The sequence below is a fragment of the Nanorana parkeri genome, unplaced genomic scaffold (assembly GCF_000935625.1).
Source record: "Nanorana parkeri isolate BGI_ZX_2015 unplaced genomic scaffold, ASM93562v1 scaffold839, whole genome shotgun sequence".
In the NCBI taxonomy this organism is placed as follows: Eukaryota; Metazoa; Chordata; class Amphibia; order Anura; family Dicroglossidae; genus Nanorana; species Nanorana parkeri.
The window spans coordinates 278,983-300,774 of record NW_017307107.1 but is presented as its reverse complement, the minus strand read 5'-3'; the positions used below and the strand labels follow the sequence as shown (position 1 = coordinate 300,774).

General features: G+C 40.9%; 1 protein-coding gene across 1 annotated transcript in view; it reads right to left on the bottom strand.

Annotated features, from left to right (window-relative positions):
* GRIN2A (glutamate ionotropic receptor NMDA type subunit 2A) overlaps window positions 1-21,792 on the bottom strand; it is a 302,511-nt gene that overhangs the window by 62,844 nt on the left and 217,875 nt on the right. Inside the window, exon 9 of the mRNA XM_018565387.1 lies at window positions 20,813-20,973. Within this exon, the coding sequence (XP_018420889.1) occupies window positions 20,813-20,973 (161 nt within the window). The remainder of the gene's footprint in view (window positions 1-20,812; window positions 20,974-21,792) is intronic.

Genomic DNA, 21,792 nt, shown 5'->3' with positions numbered 1-21,792 from the left:
CGTCAGAGGGGAGGGGTAAGACTGGGAACACCAAAGGGGGGGGGGGGTAACACTTGGAAAACGGGGTGGACGACAAACACTAAAGAGGGTTCTAAATGTGAACCGTAGTTCAAGATCCCTGTGGCACCCAAAGCACCACTGGGAGTAACTATCTGGGGAAACGGATCTGAGCACGCGCGGAGCGGAACTCCGTGGGAGATCAGATGTCAGGATATAAGAACATCGCGTAAACAAATTGTAATGAAAAATATTAACAAAAATTTAACCAGCTAAGAACAAACCACTGAGTGGGGAGCAGGGAGGAGAACCGGTACACACCCCGATGCAACAGGAAGGCTGTACCACCGCGTGGCGGATGCGCGGGTCCAGCAAACGGGGTACACCGTTCCTCTCCCCGAACTCCAATCCAACAGAATGGAATGGATGTAACGCGGAGTGAAAAATCACATCCTGCGCACCCCCTAGAGGCAACCTCTACCTGCTACATGGTCTCGCTCGGCAGGAGACCCCATATTTAACAAATATAGTGCGGGCTCGGAAACAACCGCTGCAGGGGCAACCCCCTCCCCCAAGTACCCTAAATCGTAATAAAACCGCATCCGGACGGTGGGGCCCCCAGAGCAGCCCTCAAACTGCTCCCGGGGCTCCCCCGCGATCGGACGCCGGACTCCCGACACGGCACAAGTCTCATAACTGGCAACGGCACACTACGCATGGGAGATACTCAGTTTGAGGAATAGAAACGTGGCTGCCTACGATACTGGAGTGGGAGCTTTCCAGCAGTCTCCGGGTCATGGGAGGCCAGAAGAGCAGCGTGTCTTCGGAGTGTCAGTCTCGCAAGGTAAGCATAGAGGCAGAGTGGGGAGCATTTCAATAGAGTGAGGGGGCCGGTACGCTAGGTAGGGCGCACCAGCTATGCATCCGAGGCCCCTCCACTGTCCAGAACTCCGCAAAGTGAGGATAAGGCATAATGGCTTGAAATAGTCAAACAAACAACCGGCAAAAACAGAGAACACTCACAGCCATTCACGGTTCCGCGGCTTCTTGGGCGCCCTCTCGAAGATTCTGGTCAGGCGGAGTGTCAGACTGGGAGTGGCAGGGTCGTCTGGGATGTCGAGGCTTCGGGGCTCCGGTATCCTCATCCGTTATGTAGTCCATCCAGTCCGGAACTTGTACGGTAGGTATATTGAGGAAGGCACAGAGAACTGGTCGGTCCGCCACAGATCGGACTGTGTGGGTAGAGCCATGAAGGCGAATAGGATATCCCCATCGATAAGTCGCCCCCGCCTGGAAAATCTCATCAAGTAGGGGCAGCATCATAGCTCGGCGTCTCAATGTGTTACGTCACAGGTCCGGCAAGATCTGCAGGCTCGCACCGTCAAACATCACTGGCCTCTTCTGCCATGCCTGCTGCATTATGTCCTCCATCGTAAAATAGTGCAGACGGCACAGGACGTCATGTGGATGGGCCGCGTCTGAGGATGGGAGGCCTAGGGTGCGATGGACCCTGTCCAGCAGGACCTCCGCGGGTGGCGTCTCCGGTAACAAGGAGCTGAATATCGCCTGCACTGTAGTGCGGAGATGAGAGAGTGGGGTTGCCTCCGGGAGCCCCCGGATTTGAATATTATGCCGCCGGTTGCGGTTCTCTAGATCCTCCAGTTGCATTTGGAGAGTTGCGAGAGGAGGAGTGGGAAACGACTGAGCCTGTTCTAGTGTCTGAACCCGGGCATTGATTGCCGAGCACGAAGCGGACACTGCCGTCACCTCTGCAGCTATCGTGCGAACCTCTTGCCTCACCTTGCATAGGTCTTGTTGGAGGGACGCCTCCACTCTGGTGACCAGGGCCGCAAAGTCCTCCTTCGTGGGCAGGTATTTGAGCAGGGCCCTGAACTCCCGTGGCACGTCCGTTGGAATGGGCTGTTGGAGCTCCTGATCGACATCAGCGGAATCCGAGTCATAGAGCCGGGGAGACCAGAGACCCGCTGGGGAGCCACTGGGGACAGGTGAGACAGAGCGTGTTCGATTCCGTAGTGAAGGGGTGCGTGAGGCCTCCTGCACCATGTTGGATTTGCGGCAGTCCAGTGATCCACTCCTTGTGGAGGAGAAGTATCTCTGTAGGGATGGTGTATTCCGCTGGGAGTAGGAAGCCCCATCCTTCCAGCGCTTCAATGTCATTAGTTCTTAGGGTCTTAGGGTGGTATAAGTGCAGGAAAAGTAATGTAATTGATAATGGTACCACGGAGCTCTGGATCTGTGCGACTTACTCCGCCATGCGCAGGACACGCCCCCCCCCCCGATTTTCTTATTTTTTAATAATTTGTTTCTTATTATTTTTTACTTTTTAATCACCTTTTTATTTTTTTATTTAATTATTTTTTTATTTTTTTATTAAAAAAAAATTTCTAATCAATTTTTTTTTTTTAATCAATTACATTTTTTTCACCTAACTTTATTGCTATCACACAGGAGAAAACAATCCCCTGTGTGATGGCAATTGGAGGTGACAGGTTCTCTTTTTTGACCCAGACAGGAGTAATAGCGCAGCGCTGTGCTGGAACTCCTGTGACAGGTGAGAGAGAGAGCACAGCTCTCCCCTCTCACTGTATACACGGAGCGGCAGGGTTAGTTTTAACCCTGCTGCTCTGGTCACTGCAGTGAGGAGAGACTTGGCGGCCTAGCCCGGAGGACGGAACCAGAGGAGAGAGGTAAGTGCCGGGGGGAAGCTGCAGACTTTTTACATGTGATCTCGGCGACATTGCCGAGATCACATGTAAACGAACAATCGGCTGCCTCACACTACATTTAGTCCTGCTTGTGCAAAGCAGGACTAAATGTAGAGAGGTAACTTACCGGCCGACGCCCACAACTTCCCCACAACGATACCGCTGCCGCCCCTCTGTGCCCTGCCGTCCCGAGGCCGGGCCTCGGTGGCCTTGTGGGGAATCCGGGCCTGGTTACAGTGTAAGACTACTGGGGTACAATACCATCTGGATCTGGGCTTAGCCCAGATTGATCGCATTGATTGCATCCTGGAAGAAAGGTAGGATGTTCATACTATCCCATCCAACCTGAGTATGGTAAAATCGGTGAAGTGCATCAAGGTTCAAAGGGTGTAGGTGGTTGGGTAAATGTTGTCTGATGCTAGCAGCATACAGAAAATGGCAAATCTGAAAATAGATCAAGTGCGGTATTCATACACTGCGTATTAAGTGTATGAAGTTCATGGAATTTACCGTTCATGAAAAACATACTAGCTCTGAGGGTGGAATCAAGGTACCACATTGTAAGAAAGGACTTGTTCTAGCACAGGGGGACTTTTGCGTTGTCCCTCAACGGATTCAAGGGGCCTCTAAGGGATGATATTGCAAATTTCTTATATACTTTGGTAAAATATTTTAATGTAGCTCTGGTGAAATGGGAGATTGTGGAGGGGACAAGTTTTGTCTCTTTAAAGATTTGTTTAGCTAAATATATAACTAGGGTTCCAAGATAAGGGGAATTTATTTTTGCAAAAGGTGATGGCAGGGAGATTAGATTCAGATTCAGGCCTGACTGACTGAGAAATTGATGTTGAAGTTTGATAGGTGGATACATTTCTTGAAGGCTGGTAGTAAGTTAGATATAGGGTTGAGTCAGTAAGAATAATTGATCATCTGCAAATGCAATGATTTTGTATTCTGGTGGGTTGAATGCTTTCTCAGAAAGTGGGGGGTTTTTCCCCAAAACTTTGTAATAATGGAAGATTTAGGCCATTTCTTGGGTTTATGTTGGGAAAATTGCTTTGTGCACCTCTTTGAGTTGAATAGAGTGTTCCCGGTACTCCACTATATGTTCAGAAAGTTTTTTGGGTAAGTGGTAGAGGTGGCCAATGCTCTGGAATTAAGGTTGCATAGGGCTTCATAGTAGGTGTTGTCTGCAGACTTTGGAAAAGAGGATCCTAGCTTAATGTGGTAAAATGTTTGTACTGCATTTCCATTCCTAAGAGCTCCTACTAGCATTTTCCTGCATGTATTACTGTGTTTATAGACTAATTTGCTCTGGAGAGTGACTGCTTTCATGATTTTCTAATTTATAAGTTCCAGAAGTGCAAGTGTGAGTCCAAAAGTGTATTCTCTCAAGTTTCAAAATTTGATGAGTGAGCATGAGTAAGCAGTAAGTAATGTTCATCTGTGTTCAGCTTTCATTCAAGTCTGAAGTATTAGGAATTTCACCCCTAGTTACACACTTGTGGGCTTCCAAAGGGTCAATGGTGTAGTATTATGGTATTGGTGTAGTATTGAGTAAAGTATTCATCTAATCGTTTCGGAATGTGGGTTTGGTGGGCGGCATCACAAGAATGAAGGGGTTTCATCTCCAAAAAGTAGAATGCTGCTTTGAAGTGGCAAGGACCAGTGAAATTGTGATCACTGCATCGTCTGAAAATACCATGAGTTCTATTGTGGTACTACCTATACTAAGTAGATTTTGCTATATCAGGAAAGTATCTGTTTTGGACGTGAAAGTAGTGAAAGCAGTAATCCCTAAAGTCCAGGGGCATGAATCTCCAGGTAACATGAAAGAACAAGATATACAACTATTTTGATGGCTCTGAGGTTCCTGTGGAGTAGTGAAAAACTTCCTGTGTAGGTGTCTAATGCAGGGGCTAGTGGGACATTTAAATCACCTCCAAATATTAGGACGAGAATATAAAAAATAATATTATACTAATACAAGGCTGGACATCACAGAATATAATAAAACATCACCTGGGTAAATGTCAGGGACTATAGCACCTGCGGGTGTCACTGTGGAGCTGGAACCTGTTACTTGAGGGTGGTGGTGGGGTTGCATGTGTTTGTGGTGTTTTTCTAATAAACTATAGTTCACAGGAATTGTGTGGTATCTAAAGTGTGGTCACATATTTGGTTCCCCTGTTGAGATACCTGCACGTGGTGTTGGGACACCTGTATGCGGTATCGTGACAGTAAAGAACCAATGTAACAAACAATCATTCTAAATTCATAGGCATTTTCTGGTCGATGCCCGGGTGTTCCTCAGGGGTAATTCCTGCAGACAAGCTGGCATTTGCTGACTGTACATACAGTATATATTTTGTTCTGGATATATTAATATTATGTTCCTCTGCTAAAGTATCTCATCTGTGAGTGGAGTTAAATTTTGGTAATGGAATAGGAGTTTAACCTGACAGAGTTGATAAAAATTTGAGATTGTTTGTTCACACCATAATTTTCCCTTAAATGGCTATTTGATCTTTTCTTTTAGCTGGTAGTTGACAAGCTAACAGATGACATTATGTGCAGGATGCAAATTCGTATCCTCTAAGTTGTAGAGCTTGGTGGACTCTTCCAAATTCAGTGGCAGATTTTGGTGGTATTTCTGAGAGGCTATTAAAGACAGACAGAGCTGAGCTAGGTTGGTTCAGTCCCATGGTCTTTGGGATGCCTCTCACCCTGAAGTTATGCTTCTAGTCCCTGTTATGATGATGTTGGTGGATTTCTTAGAGGTGCTGGTTATGGTTGGTGGGAGTGTGTGCTGCAGCTGTTGCAGAGCAGAGACTTGCCCATCAACGATCTATCCTTTTGACTTAACATGTTAAGAGCGCCTTTTTCTGTGTTTTCGTTTTTTTTGGTAAACAAAAAAACATGTTTTTTGGATCCAATTTACTAGGGGAGAGCGGAAGCTGTGACCACAATGTGGTATCAGAAGAATGTGCACGGTTTTGCATTAGTAGTTTTCACCTAGAGCAATAGTTAACATTTTCACAACACGTGATAATATGTCTGGCAATACTAATAGCCAGGCTGGATGCCTGATTTTAGCTCCTTTACTGCTCTGTCTGGTTGAATGATTTCTTGCCTGACATGAGCACTATAGTTCCAGTAGAGTGAAGCAGCTGCAGAGGATGTAGATCACTGAGAGTCAAGTAATCCACTGACAATAATGTACCCCACTGACACCATTGTACCCCTAATAAACACCAATGACTTCCTTGCATTACCAGGCACTAGTGCTCTTTCTCTCTCCAAATTGAACATCACTTCCACCTCAACAAAACATCAGTGCCCTCCTCCCCACCATACAGAGCCTCAAAGCCCCCTTCTCCCTCACAGAACACCAATGCTCTTCTATTCCTTTGATAAGCACCAATAGTTCTTAATAGCACCACTGTCGCCATTTAAATAGGAATTACTGCCTGTTTCCAACAGGTACATGAATCTGGGACAATATTGTGTATTAGACGCTCTTTATGAATTCCAGGGATTGTGTTATATTTTATTCAGGAACACTGTCAGATTCATTTCTTTATTTCTTTATATATTTTTTTATTTCTTTATATAATTTCTTTATATACAGTATATAAAACTATAACAGCACATACAGCTTTAAGGCATCCTCCAAACCTATAATTTTAAGGATTCATGTACGAAGGTAAGTGAAAAATTATCCGCACTCTGGCTGTATAATTTATTTTAATCAACTTTTAGAAAAGACAAATACATAATTATTCGACATAATCTACTTGCTTTTCAATACACTTTGTCCATCTGTCAACAAGCTTTTGTATTCCCTCATTTAAAAATGTTTTAGGCTGAGCTGTAAGCCACGAATGCACCTCTGTCTTCACTTTATCAGAGGTGATGTCCAAACACTCTCTCCCATGAGTTTGCGACATAATCCACTATCACTCGTCTATTCAACAGAAGCATTTCACACGTACGCACCCTCAGACCACAAAAAAACTAATCACTGCATGCTGCATTTTTTTCATGCAAATCACCATTGGGGCATCCATTTTTTTCTCACACTGCAGTTGCAAATGGACTGACATAACCTGTTTACAACTGCACAGCAGAGACTGGGGAGACAGTAGCCTGAACAGAAAAGACAGTGCAGCCAACAGAAGTTTTAATATAACCGGAGTGCGGATAATTTTTGACTCACCCTCGTATTTTCCATGTTGCCTTTGACACCTTCATGACCCATGATGGGATAATCGTCAAGGGGTAAACAGATAATAATGAATCCTCAAGGGGTTAAACAGACCCCCAGCGTCTTTTATCAGCCAGGACTCTGTTCATATTTGTAGAGACCGCGGCCAGCTTTACAGTAGAAATGATTCTGGTGACTCAGCTGTTGCCAGATTGCTGTAACGATCCAGTAAAGTGGCGATCTGCACTTCAATAGCTTATTTAAAGTGTAAAGATGATACTAGGGTTTTTTCACGGACGCATACAAATTTTTACAAGGGCATGTTGCGTATCTATTTACTCATTGTAAATTCATCTTTTATATTTTACAAAAAATGCTTTTATATAGTGTTTTGGTGTACTAAATTTAACTTTAAGTGCCTTTTTTCACAAAATGTTGGGGTTTGATAATAAGTTGCGCTAATGTCGTGCAACATAAAAATTTGCAACTGCCACCATTTTATTCTATAGGGTCTTGGATTTCAGAAAATATATAATGTTTGGGGTTTTAGGTAATTTTAAGGCCTATAATGTGGATTATAACATTTAAACAAAAAATTAAAAAAGGTATTTGTCCTTATCCTCCCTGGTGGTATTGCCAAATGTGGCTCAGGATGAAATTTCCTGACCAGGAGTGGTAACCGGTAACACTTGGGAATACCCTGAATTCACTCTCACCCCGTCCCTTGATGTCCGCTCGTCTTCTTCGCCGGATGCCGGCATCCGTCAAAAGCGTACGCTAGCATCAGCGTCGCAGGGGGGCGGATCTGGCGGGAAATTCAAACGTAAAAACGCCTAAAAACACACATAATACATTGTATTACATTGTATAGATTGCTATTACATTGCTGATTTGAAATATTTCACCTCAGCTTTGTCCCTAGAGCTTTTTCCAGTTCCCTGCATGCACTTTTACTATTCTATTCGCCTGGAAAACTTGAGAGTGTCCATGACATCCAAAAAGCATCCGTTGAGGTCAAAAGCGTTTTTTGAGCAGCTTGAAAATAGCGATAGTGATGTGGAATCACTTATAGAATTGAGCGACAGCGATTCGTGGGGAAATTCGTTGTCAGACACTGAAAGTGACGAAAGCGACCGAGCTAAGTGATGTGCGAACTTGGTGTTCTATTGACTGTGGTACTGCTCACGCAGTGCCCCCAAGATTATCATTTACTGGAGCATCTGGTATGAAGGTAGAGGTTGTACATGACAACCCCTTGACATACCTAAAATTATTTCTGACCGATGAGGTTATTGATGAAATTGTTACCGAGACAAACTGGTACAATAAACAACAATCAGCTACTCTGCATGGGAAGTTTTCCATAAGCAGAAAGTGGGAACCAGTGACCAGAGATGACATCTGGAACTTTCTGGGCCTAATAATTCTTCAGGGAGTGGTGGGGAAACCCCTGCAGAAGTGGTATTGGACAACCAATAAAATACTTGCCACTCCATTCTTTGGCACGGTCATGTTGGAGTATAGGTTTACCATCATCATGAAGTTTTTACACTTCACAAACAATGAAGAATTCGATGAAACTACTCATCCTGCACCAAAACTGAAAAAAATTTGGAAGGTATCCCAAACGATTGTGAGGAATTTCCAACAAAGCTATGTGCCAGAAAAAAGACATCACCGTAGATGAAAGTCTAATGGCCTACAAGGGAAGGCTCAGCTGAGTTCAATATATAGCATCAAAGAGAGCACGATTTGGCGTCAAAACCTATATGCTATGTGAATCATCAACTGGCTACATTTGGAACTCCGTAATATACACTGGAAAAGAAACCAAATTTGATCCCAAATACAGCAGCTATGGAATGGCAACATCTTCCGTTCTCTCACTCATTGAGCCATTGCTGAATCAGGGCTATTGTGTAACAACGGACAACTTTTACACATCTCCAGAACTTTATGACTTTCTTTTGCAACACAAAACGGATGCCTATGGAAACCGTTAGGGCTAACCAAGTGACATGCCGCCAGTGTTTGGCAATAAAAAGCTGAAGGCTGGAGAAATGGTTGCCTGGCAGAAAGGCAAAATTATGGCACTGCAATGGCGCGACAAAAAAGATGTGTGCCTAATGAGTACAGTGCATAACGTCTCCACTGCTATGGTACGCACAAAAGGTGGGAGAGATGTCATGAAGCCACGTCAAAAAATTGTACCGCTTTTGGTACAAAATTCCTGACATAATCATACCGCCAGGGAGGTTAAAGTGTTTAAAATGTAGGGAATAAATATATCTAAGTCGGGCAGGCCATTAATATAGAGATATCAAGGAATAAGTTGGAATATAAAGGAGATGAGGTCAGTGGCGTAACAACCGGGGGGAAGCCAGTGCAGCTGCCCCAGGCGCAGAGTTGGGGGGGGCGCCGGCTGCAGGGCAGTGACAAGCGAGACCCGGCGAATGAAAGGCTGTAGCGGTGTGGAATCCCGGGCAGTAAGTTGTTTTCTACATTTAGTCCTTCTTTGCACAAGCAGGACTAAATGTAGTGTGGGGAAGCCAATTGTTTGTTTACAAGTGATGACGCCGAGATCACTTGTAATAACACTGCAGCCTGTCCGTCCTCCCCCGGACATACCTCTCTCCATGCTGGCTCTGTCCTCTGGGCTCTGTCCTCCCCCTCTCTCCTTGTGCTAAGACTCCTGTATTGGAGGTGACAGGGTCAATAAAGAGAACCTGTCACCTCCAAATGCTATCACACAGGGGCTAGTTAGCTCCTGTGTGATAGCAATAAAGTTAAGTGAAAAAGAATTGATAAAATAATAAAATTTAAAAAATAATAAATTATTAAATACAAATGTGATTTAAAAAGTAAAAAATAATATGGCCCACTTGCCATGATATCCAGTCAATTGGCAGGCTCCTTCCCTACAGGGACCCGGGCTCCCCTGCACTTTTTCTCGAAGAACATTCTGCCTGACGCACCACAGATGAGAGCGCTTTCCATGCTTACAGGAGGAGGACAGGAGCCTGCCAACCAGCTTGTTACTATTCCCTGGGTGATATTTGGGGGGTATACAGGGACAATGAGAGTATGCTAGGATTTGTAGTTCAATTACGATATGTCCCAGCATGCACTCATTGTACCTGTACACCCCCACATATCACCGGGGGGGCGCAAAATTTTGTTCTGCCCCGGGCATCCGTTACTCTGGTAAAACGCCACTGGGTGAGGTCATTTACTCAGTTTAAGTTTTAGTTACCTCTCAGAAAGCAATGAACAAATGACTGCCAGGCAATTTTAGATGATTGTTAGGGCAGAGATAGACAGATCAAGAATGAATAGTACAGGTAGATCTGTATATCAGCTCAAGGCAGGTAGCATTGTATTTAGTATTAGGGGATAAATATGCCAAGAGCAGTGACAAACAGAGTATTCTAGGGATCAAACCCTCTGCTACTCATAGAGAGAGGCGTGTGGACGAGGCCTCCTTGAAACAGGCATTGAAAGTCTGGTCATAAAAGTAAAAAAAGACATTAGAGGGCAGTTTTTTTTAAAATAGCAACATATTGCAGAAAAAAAAACTACTCAATGAGTAGAGCTCGAGGCAAAGTAGCAAAACAAAGTCACTTGGTTTTAAAGTTATCCTTGCCCAACACTGTCATAAGGTTTTTGTTAAAAAATATGTGAAGCCTAAAGAACACAAATAAGAAAATAATAGTGCAGGGCTAGAATTATGACACTGTGGGGTTGGTTTACTTAAGGCAAATAGACTGTTCACTCTGCAAGGGAATTTTTCCTTACATTATTAATGCAGTGAAGCTCAGCTACCTTCCATCATCCAATCACAGGCAAGCATCATTGCTGTTTTTTTTTTTACTCCAGGATTGGGTATTCTTTGCAAACTGAATTTTTATGATTTTCACCAAGCTAGGTGGAAATTCCTTTGCAAAGTGCCAATTCCCCATGCAACGTGAACTGCCTTGTTGCTCTTAGTAAATCAACCCCCAGGTTCCTAGCTTGTTTTAAAGTACCTTTTTGGATGTTTTTGCAGTGGTTGTGATAATAATGAGGTCTGATGGACCCCAAAATGAGTAGGGAAGTCATGCTAACCACAGTGCTGCCCTCATTCCTGCATAATTTGCAAGTCAATAACAAAGCAATAAGATTCAAACTTTGAATAAAGCCCTATTGTAAATGGTTATAAAATAGTCCAGGAAACATATATGGCAAATACAAATCATGGACCGGTTTCTTGTTTAGCTACCACAACCAAAATCCACTCATAAACCATAATTAGTGCTATGATAGAGCTATGTTTATTCAACATGATTACAATGATGCATGAGAAGATAACAATCAGCAAGATACTACATATGCCTATGCTATATGTACAGTAGGTGACATATTGGTCATAGTGGTCACATTAAACCTGTTATGCAATACAGGCATCCAATTTATATCAAAGAATGTAATTCTGTTCAATGATATTTTCATTATCTGCTATATGGAAATATGGATATAGTTCAAATAATTGGCATTAGGGGAATTCTGCTGAAGTATAATGAAACACTGCAGCGCTCCAGCATCGCACTCCACAGCTCTTTTGATTAGGTGGGGGTTGGCTCAGTGGCGCCCACGAGTGGGTCCACAAAAAGCTGCTGCCATTGGCAGCTGGCAGCTCTCATTTGACATCAAAAGGATACTGGAACAGTTATTAATGAGAGAGCAAGTGATTCTATGAGACTGGACCTACTGTGAAGCAAACTGGACTTTGCCCAGGAACCAAAGTCCAGGCAAATTTAGCTAAGTAACTTCCATTTTGATCCCATTTACTTTACTTTTATTATCTAGTTTTAGGGCTGCAACAACTAATCGACATAATCGATTATAATCGATTATTGAAAAAGTTGTCAACTTTTTCAATAATCGATTAATCGGCTTCCGATCAGTTGGCCCTGTTCACGGCTCCACACACGCTGTGCGCCGCACCTCCTCCCCACCTCACACTCGCCGCTGCCAGAACCGCCTGCATCCACGCTCTTTACGCCGCACCTCCTCCCCGCCTCACATTCACCGCCGATCGGCACAGGGACGCGGGGAGATGTTTTGTAGTCCTCTATAGCTGGTGAAATTCTGCATTGCTCTGTATAATGTACTATTGCTGGGATTTGTAGTCCTCTATAGTCGGTGCCATTCTGCATTCATTGCTGTATAATTTTACACTTTCCTTTTCACTATATTGCACACCACACTATTTTTTTTCTTTTTTAACTTCCACAGCTCCAAGCTTGCTCCTGTGATGGAGTCCCATTTCAATACAAACTAGTAGTCCATCACTGGAGCCATTTTTAAAAATGTATTTTATTGTTTATCCGATTAACCGATTAATCGAACTTAATAATCGGCTAACTAATCGATTTTGAAAATAATCGTTAGCTGCAGCTCTATCTAGTTTGTAATATTCTTTTTTGGAAATGTTTCCATTAAAACAATATTCAAAATTATTAGGCTGAATCTCTGAGTCTAAATACTTGCTTCTTTTGAAGCCATCAGCCCCGATGCTGGCGACGTACACTGTACGTCGTCAGTCACGAAGGGGTTAAACCTTTTGCAGCCAGAGTTGTTTTTGCATTTTTTGCAAATGATAAAATGCACATTTTAGGTCTATATATTGCTTAAGCCTCCCTAATATTATATATTCTCTGAAAGCAAATACTTAAGAAAATAAAATGGTGGAAGTTGCAATTTTTTATGTGACAAGATATTAGCGCAGCAGTTTATCAGACCCACATTTTCAATATAAAAAACATTCAATTTCATTTTAGTGCACAGAAACACAATATAATACAAATTTTGTTGAAAAATATAAAATTTGAAGTTGCATTGAGTAAAGATATCTCAAACATGTCAAGCCTCAAAATTGCATGTGAGTCTTAGTATTATTGCTCTCACTCTGGCGTGTGTGGCAAAACCCAACATGTGTAGAGCAATCATTGTTTTCATATGTTCGCTGCCCCGGCACATGCATTTACATTCATATGTACATGTATGTGGTGGTGGATGCTTCAACAATTTTTGAGGGGTGTTTTTTTAATCATTTAAAATTCAAATGTTTTTAAATGTTTATTGATTTTGCATAATGGGCCACCAAGCCCCTATGTCATAGCTGATTAGTGGTGACAGGTTCTCTTTAGGGAGACACCAGAGGTCTATTAAGTCCCTAATGTCCCCTTTGCAGCCCAATCAAGCTAATGAAGTGCAGAATGTGCTTGATTCGATTCTTCTCTGGCCACAGTGGCTGGGAAGTGAGAGAGCGCAGAACCTGTAAGTGACAAAATCTGCATCACTTTCAGGTTCTTTGAATGGAGAGGGCATATGTTCATTGATCCCCTTCCCCTGCAACTGCCAATATCTGCCATGGCTGTCCAGGGCCCACAGGAAGGAGGGGCAGTGGAGCTCAGGATACATGGCGGGCGGTGGCATACTGGAAGTGATCAGGCGGCTTTACAGCCACCACAATCACTTTACCCAAATAGCCAGGAGTCTGCTGAATGTACGTGAATTGACTCAGTTTATAGGAGCATGCTGCCACTGAAGTAGTACTTGCATCTGCAGCAGTGAAAGGGCTAAACTCCATACATTTCTATCTGGGTGAAGCAGTGAGTGTCATACAGACATTTCTTAATTTCAAAAAATTTACAGCAGATGCTTTCAACAGTGCATTTTTCTATTAAAACACATGGTGGCTACTGTTTGTGAGTGAGGATTACCTATGGAGTTCACCAATTCCAGTGATGATCACTCTCAGTCTGCTAGTGCCTAAATTGCTGTCTAGAGAGCTGCACAATCTCTGTCCATGGTGAGGTTGAGAAGGCAATCATCACAGTGATTGCATAACCAAATTCTTTTACTTAGCATTCCACAAAAAAGGGATGTTGGTCGGGAGAAGCTACAGCTTCAGTTTCACTTCTGGTGATTCCAGAATCAGGTCCTGCTGTCACTCTACCAATGCTAAGCAGAGTTAAATGCAGTGACCATGATGTCATGTGCAGGTATGCTGAACATAGCCCCAGCTGTCTGTACTCCGAAGTAGTTCAATTTAGTACAGGATAACATTGCCACTGCTGTGAAATAGACAGTAAGTGAGTGTTGTCACCCTATAGCAGGGAGTTCCAAGATGTGCCATTTAATTGTAGGATCACCAGGTAAAATGTATTGAAATGGTAGGAGAGCAGTATAAAAATCCACTGCTAGATTAAGGGAAAATATTATGCTCCGCTAGATGAGCAACATTATATTTCAGGTTTGATTTTGGGTTTACATGCATTTTTTTGTCAAATTAACATGCGATGGCATAGAGAGAAGAATCAGTATATTGATTAGCATGATAATAATGTTATAATGTTAATAATGTTGATATTGACATTTATTGAATGACTTGTTGTGCTATATATGTTTTTCCCTTCGCAACAAAATGTTCTCTTATAGTAATGGAAAACTAATAAAAAACATTGAAATACATGCATTTTTAATGTATTGTGGAAAAAAACGAACTGAAGAGGGTCAAGGATCAAAAAAGGGATTCCTTAGTGCCAGGAGTATAATTGCCTATTTGAAGACTTAGGGGTGAAGGAAAAGAAAGCAGAAAGGTATATTTCAGTATCATCTGCGTTTAGTTAGTACTGAAAAAAGATCAGTTTGTAAAATTGCAACATTACCCTTGCCCGAGACCAGCATGGCAGGTCCCTGCTGTTGGACAGGAGGGAGATCAGCACACTTCCAGTACATAAAATCCTCTCCACTTTCCGAATCTGGAAGTGACAAGGACTTTGTCACTTCCAATTTTAGGCTGCCATTTCTCCAGCCTCTGTGGCCAGAGGAGAAGTTGGTTGTGTATCTTTGCTTCATCAGCTTCTGTGGGGCCCATAGGTGACATCAGGGGTCTGACAGACCCCTATTGTCTCCATAAAGAGGACCTGTAACTTCTTCTGTGCTATCAGCATATCTTATGTGTGGCAGCTAGCACTAAAGTGAAGTTATGCTAGCACTAAAGTGAAGTGTAAAAAAAAGTTTAAAAACTAAAGACATGTGATAAATAGAAAAAAAAGCAAAACTATATAGTATAAAACCCTCTACCAACACGTACACACGTGTCGGGTGCACCTAGGTGCAAAAACTATGATTGCACCATGATAGATAGATAGATAGATAGATAGATAGATAGATAGATAGAGCAATAATTTTAGGACCATAACTGTTAGCTCTAAATAAATGAGCAGTAAAGGCTTTTATTATGGGTTCCATAGTTTTTTTTGCCATTTTGCGGAAAGTGCAATTTTAAGGCTAGACAGTCTGATATGTACCTAACAAAACCCCTTCTTTTATATTTTACCAAAAACTGTGAATGGTATTTTGTTTGTGTGCACTAAAATTTATTTTAGTGTATTTATTTTCCTAAAAATATAGATTTGCTAAGCATTTTTGCAAATATTGTGCAACAGAAAAAATACTAGCTTTTTTATGCTAGAGGGTTTATAATTTAAATAAACTGCTCCGAGCATCAAATGATTAAATTGTATGTAGGGATGTCCCAATACCGATGCTAGCATCAGAATCAGGCCCGATACAGGGCATTTTGACAAGTACATGTACTTTTTTTTTTACCTTCCGTGGTGGCTGGGATTGGGGTCCTCTGGGCAGGCTGGAGGAGCGTCGCATCACTGCTGTGGGCGGAGCTCCAGGTGGGGTCTAATGTAGTTGGCTGGCGACTTCCCAGAGGACTCCTGTAGCTCCGCCAACAGCAGTGACGCTCCTCCGCTCAGCGCCGCTGACGTCGTCCTCGCATGAGGAGAAAAAATTAATTTCTCTATACAGCCGTGTTGAGGGTGTCTTTGTCCAAGCCAAAATGGCCGCCGCCGGCTGGAGACTCAGTCCAGGACAGTTTGTACTCTAGTGTCCAACAAATCACTTCCATTTACTTACAGTGCAGTCTGTCCTACCCAAAATGGCCACCGGCAGCAAGAGCCCCAATACAGGAAAATTTATTATCTGTAATTGGTATCGGCAAGTACATGAGGGGATGTACTTGTACTTGGGCTTGAAAAAGTGGCATTGGGACATCCCTAATTGTATGTATAGTCAAACTTTTTTTTGCATAATGCTGGGAATGGATAAAACTCTTAACAGGTCATTTGCTGCTGTCTGTTTCTCGCTATGAAGATTTTCACTCAAAACTTGTCTTGCAGATGCAACAGAAATTATGAGGACATCTCTCCAGAATGAGTGGACTTGACATCTAAGACAGTTGTCACTGCAAAATTTGTCCCCATTAAATGATTTACACTTACTTCCTGCTCTAGTGACAACTAAGAACAATACAAATTTGAAAGATGGTATAGCCTAGCCCTTCCCACTTTATCCAAAACATTAAAAAAAATCTTTGCCTTTTACATACTCCTTAACCAGCTTACTTTTAAGTAACACAACTGTTCCTTTTAAAATCTTTCAGGTAACTATGTGACATCAAAATAATAAAGTCCACTTTATTGGTTTAGCTACAGTAACTCAACTGGGCATACAGTGTATCAGTAAATGTGGGATATGTTCAAATCTAGTGTTTTATTAACTTAACTTTGCTTTTTCATTACATTCAGTAATAGCGCCTCTAATAAAATGTTCTTTATGAAAAATTATTTTCCTGTACCATGTTCAATCTTACCAGTATGCAGCAACTTTGGTCTATAAAATATTGACAGGTTTGACAAATATTGGTACTTCAGTGCAACAGAGCAGAAAACTCAATATGAGCCAAACGACTTAAATGTGTCACCACAGGCAGCATTTTGTTGAATTGGCAACACATTTAATAATTGCAGTGTTTCAACCCATCTTGATCTATCTAAAACTGACAAACCAATCTATCACACATCATAGTTATTTTATTTATTGTTTAGGTAAAAGCACAAACTTATAAAATGTGCTGCATTAATAGAACACTTATTTCTAATCTGATTATTGCATTTGCATTGACAAAGGCAACTTTGTTTTATTTTCAGGTGTGTGCGCATGATTCCAGTAGTATTTTAACTATAATCTTCATAGGGTGTAGCCATTTGTCCTTTGAAACTCTGTAAATGATTCTTCCATGTGCATGGAAGCAAATAAGAATGTCCTTAGTATTATTTGCTTTTTAAATCAAATGTAATATTAGGAAAATAACACATTAAATAAGTATTTATTTCCTATGCTCCTCAGCTCTATCTAGTGGCCCTAATGTGGTGTTTCCACAATCTAGTGGCCATAATGCAGTTTATAAATATGCCCCATCATTTGCATGTTAAATTAAACATTTTTGCTTCACAAAAATTTGGTCACGGTTGATTCTAACACTTGTTTAGGCGTTAAATTAATCCTGAGTGTCTTTTGTTTATGTAAGTATTCCTTTGTTTGTTTTGGGTGTAGTTTGTGTTTAGCTAAAGTGTTTTAGAAAAAAAGGGGTGTAAACAACACCTTGCATAAATTAAAATATTCAGCACAATACACATTTTTTACTACTCTTTAGTTTGTGCTACAGTATACCACACCAAAAAAAAAATGATGTTCTGTCTTTTAAACTCTTCAATTTGCCATCCAGATACCATTTTTGTTTCCCATTTTTTAAAATCAAAAGTGAAGGGTCCAACAAAGTGTTTTGTAATATAAAAAGTTTCATAATTTAATTTAAAAAGCAAAAGAAAAATACCTCCAAAAATGACTGGTCACATACTTGCTTTACTATTGTTGTAAAGTTTATTGTTGTCAAAAAATAGAAAAATATTCCAATAATATGCAGAAAAAAGGAAAAGGGATTTTTTTTTATTTTTATGAAATCTTTGTTTTCACTTGTTAAATTGCTTTGTTTAACAACAAATGCTTAATTTCTACCTAGTGTAAACTGACCAGATATAAGTAATCAATTATCATGTCTTCCATTTACCTTTTCTGTATTTAATCCATGGCCTGTGTATACATTACAGGCCATTCATATGGTTTCTATTAATAAACTGACTGTGTCAGGGTTTTATCAATGGAAAATGTTATCAATGACTGGTAATGTACCCGTCATTGATTAAACACAAAGGAGGTAAGATAAGGACACGATGTTGATTTATCATGTTATTATTTTACACTAAGCTAATTTAATGAAATACATTTGTTGCTAAACAAATCACTGTGGAAAGCCACTGGACAGCAAAAAACCGAGGTTGGCTTGACAAAGGTTGCTTGAAGAGCAATATGGATTGACAATGGCTGTGCAAACATGGTCTTAAAGCAACAGGGTGTGTCTGGCCTATTTTAAATTGGTTTAGTACATAAAGTGATTTTTTTGTTTGTTTTTTTTAAGCTTCCCACTTTGTGCAGAAATCTTCAAATCACAACATTTATAGAAGGGTTATGCTGCACAAATATCAAATGCAAAATGAATAGCTTTTTTAAATTAGGTTTTACACCATGTTGGACTCCTTAGCTATTATTAAACCCTTTCATTTGATTCTCCATGCCATTCACTCATTGGTCAATATGGGTAGCTTGTGGCTAGCTCATAGCTGCAAAAACAACATGGGAAGGTTTTCTTAAAGGTTTCTCTAACAAAAAATCACGTAAGCAAGCCACATGGCAAATAAAATACTAAGTTGTTAAAGGCAAAATCATACATTTGTACAAATCTGCAAAGAGCAGAGCAAAAGAGCAGTAGAGAATAGAAGTTCTGATGCACACATAGCAGGTAGGCATGTGGAACAGTTCAGGTATATACTGGTGGGTTGGAAGGCGAGAAGTCTTGCTGCCATTTTCTCTAAAGTGAATTAGGCACCAATATGCAATGCAGTATAGACATGAGCTTTAATGGCTCTAGTGCGGTACTGTTGCTTACAGTTTACACAGTGCATCAGGCCTAAGACCTTTGACAGTACTTCTAAAGTCCTTCATAATGTAGTTTTGTCAATTGATTCAGTTGGCACAGGTTATATGGCAGTCTTTATCCCTCCTTTGAATTTGGATGATGTTAATCTCAAAAGTTTAAGTGGCATGGAAACCACCAGATTCTGTAAAAAGTGTGTAAGTTACTTTTACACTAAAGCGTCCTTCCAAATGTGGCTATTATGACTAATTCTGCAAGACTGTGAATAAATGTGAGACAATATTTTTTTAAATAATACCTGGAGCCCCCAATGCTAATCTTAGTGTGTCATTTTCTTTGCGGAGACATGCAGTTAGTAGGGAAGGTAATGCTTCAGACATTTCTAATTAACTAAGGTACTGGATAGACCATGATGAGATATAGCAGTGCTTTAAATCCAGATTTATAGCTTTTCCTTTACAAAGAACATGCTGTATTGAATGACAATTGCAAAATCCTTCTTACATGCCTATAAATCAGATAATTCAGACTTTAATAATTCATTTAGATTAAAATGTTGAAAGCAGCAGCTATAATTTCAGAAAATGGGAAGAATGAGAATTATTAGGTCACTGAGAAATGCAGTTAACACTAGTGGAACAAGTGCATTCAATTATGCAAACATATGTATGCTGGGATACAAAAACAGAGTCATACCGTGAAAATGTTTCCCGGTGCAAGAGATACTGTCCAAGAGCTTTACAGTGAAGTATACATGTAGTCATATAGGGTATACATAGGAAGACTTGCTTCCAGTAACATTTAGTGAGCTGGTTTATAATGAAAAGTGGATATTGCTATCTGTTCTCACCAGAACACCACAGTAAATTATATAAAGTTTGCCACATTTTTATTCTTCAAATGCATAACCCTGCGGAGAGTAATCTGTGCTACTTGGAGGTCCCAGAAATATAGCTTATTAAAGTCATGTGACCAGTTTCTCTTTTTTACAGCACTTTTTCCTATTCTTAAACAGTTGTCTCTTAAACAGTTGTCTCACAGCACATTGGTTTTAGGTAGAAATATAGAGTTCAGAGGATATCATTGAAGAGTGTGCATTGTAAAGAAGTTGTAACTAATAAGTCTGAAAATAAAGGCAGGCAATAGGCTGTCATCATGCATGACACACATTAGAGTTTGTGATATAATAGCACTAGAGCATTCTCTGCAAACACTGATTATTTGTGACCACTTTATTGTGCTGCACAACAGGTATTTGACATATACAAGTTTGCATTTAGGAAAAAGCAACAAAAGATGTAAACCAAAACAAAAGGTGGAAGTAGAATTACAAGATATTCTGCGGCTTAACAACTACTGCTTCTTTCTGCGGGCGTCTGACTAATAAATTGTAATATTCAGTGTAAACTGTTAATTTTTTTATTATGACAAGTCAACTATGCAGCACAGTACAGTATATGGTAAATCAATAGTAAAGTAGGTTCAGTTTCAGCAGAGATATACGGGTCTATTCACGAAGCTGCCAAGGGCAGCCGAGTGAATGACCGATCTCAAGTGAAGTGAGCCGAACACTGTTTGGCTATTCACTTCAGGCTGGTACGGCTAATTCCGCTTCCGGAGCCAGCCATAAGATCACGGCTGGCTCCGCCCAGCTGTCAGAAGCAGGCTGTCGGCCGGCCGCTCGGCCAGCTTCGGCTTTCAGCACGGCTCAGCCATGATCGGGAGCTGAACCGAAGGGGTCCTGGGGCCAAAGCTAGCCGAAGGATCGGCCGAAGCTACGGCCAGATCCTTCGGCAGCTTCGTGAATAGACCCCATAGTGTATGTGATAGTATTCCAAAGAGTGACATTACCTGCAGAGAACTTAAAGAGCCAAAGTTAACTGAAACCCACAACAAGCACTTTACATATTGTTGTTATACTTATACTTTTAAAGATATTTGCTGTTTCAAAATACACATTTGAAATAAAGGAATGGTAGGATAACTCACCCAGTCTTTAGACTGACAAGGGCATCCTGCACTCCTTTCTGGTTAAACTTCACCATATACTGATGCATTTCAGGATAATTATTTCTAATATTTCTTTCAGTGCTTCCATTAGGGACTGTACCAAACCGAAATGGGGGTGAATATTCATATGATCGTTGAAACTAAAAACAAAATAAACAAAAAAGAAAACACTGTAATAGAAAAATGGTTTGAGTGCTCATCAGCAACATAAAAAGAAATATGGGCACAGGTTGTGCAACAAAGATAATATTCAGTGTGGGTGCTAATTATAAGCGACTCAAGATGTTCACAGCTAGAGAAGCTAAAAAATATTGTTTATGCATGTGTTCTTATATGATATTATGCTACGCAATGCTGAGCAGGGTAATTATGTAATGGTCTAAAAAACTACAGCAGCTAGCCAATACAAAATCAGTCAATCCATTTAATCTGCCATTTTACAGAATATTTAGTCAGCGGTATTCTGTTATTTTAAGTGCTAAATTAAACATTAAATTGCATTCCTATTCTCATTTTTAAGTTTGATTACCTATTCTTGTAAGATGTGCCAGTAAAATGACCTGATAAGGTAAATGATACATTGCTTTTGTCATGTTGAACTTTAACATGTTTGTAATAGGATAATATATACCAAGGCAAGAATGTGTTAAAGAGGAACTTTACCCATATCTTTAAAATAACATCAAAGGCACCGTTAGAAAAATTTAGTGATGACAAATCTACAAACGGATACTTAGTTATTTGCAGGCTTTTTATTCTTTGCATACCCTATTTCTCTTTTCTTCCCCAGTATTCTGCAAGTCGCTATTTTTACTGAGGGCAGATTAATCCTTCTCCCTTCACTTCCTGGAACTCTGGCACATGTGAATAGGACATGTAAAATAATGCTGGCAGTGTGTGTGTGGTGCTGCTAAGGGGGGCATAAAAGACAGCAGGGAATGGGGATATATATATATATA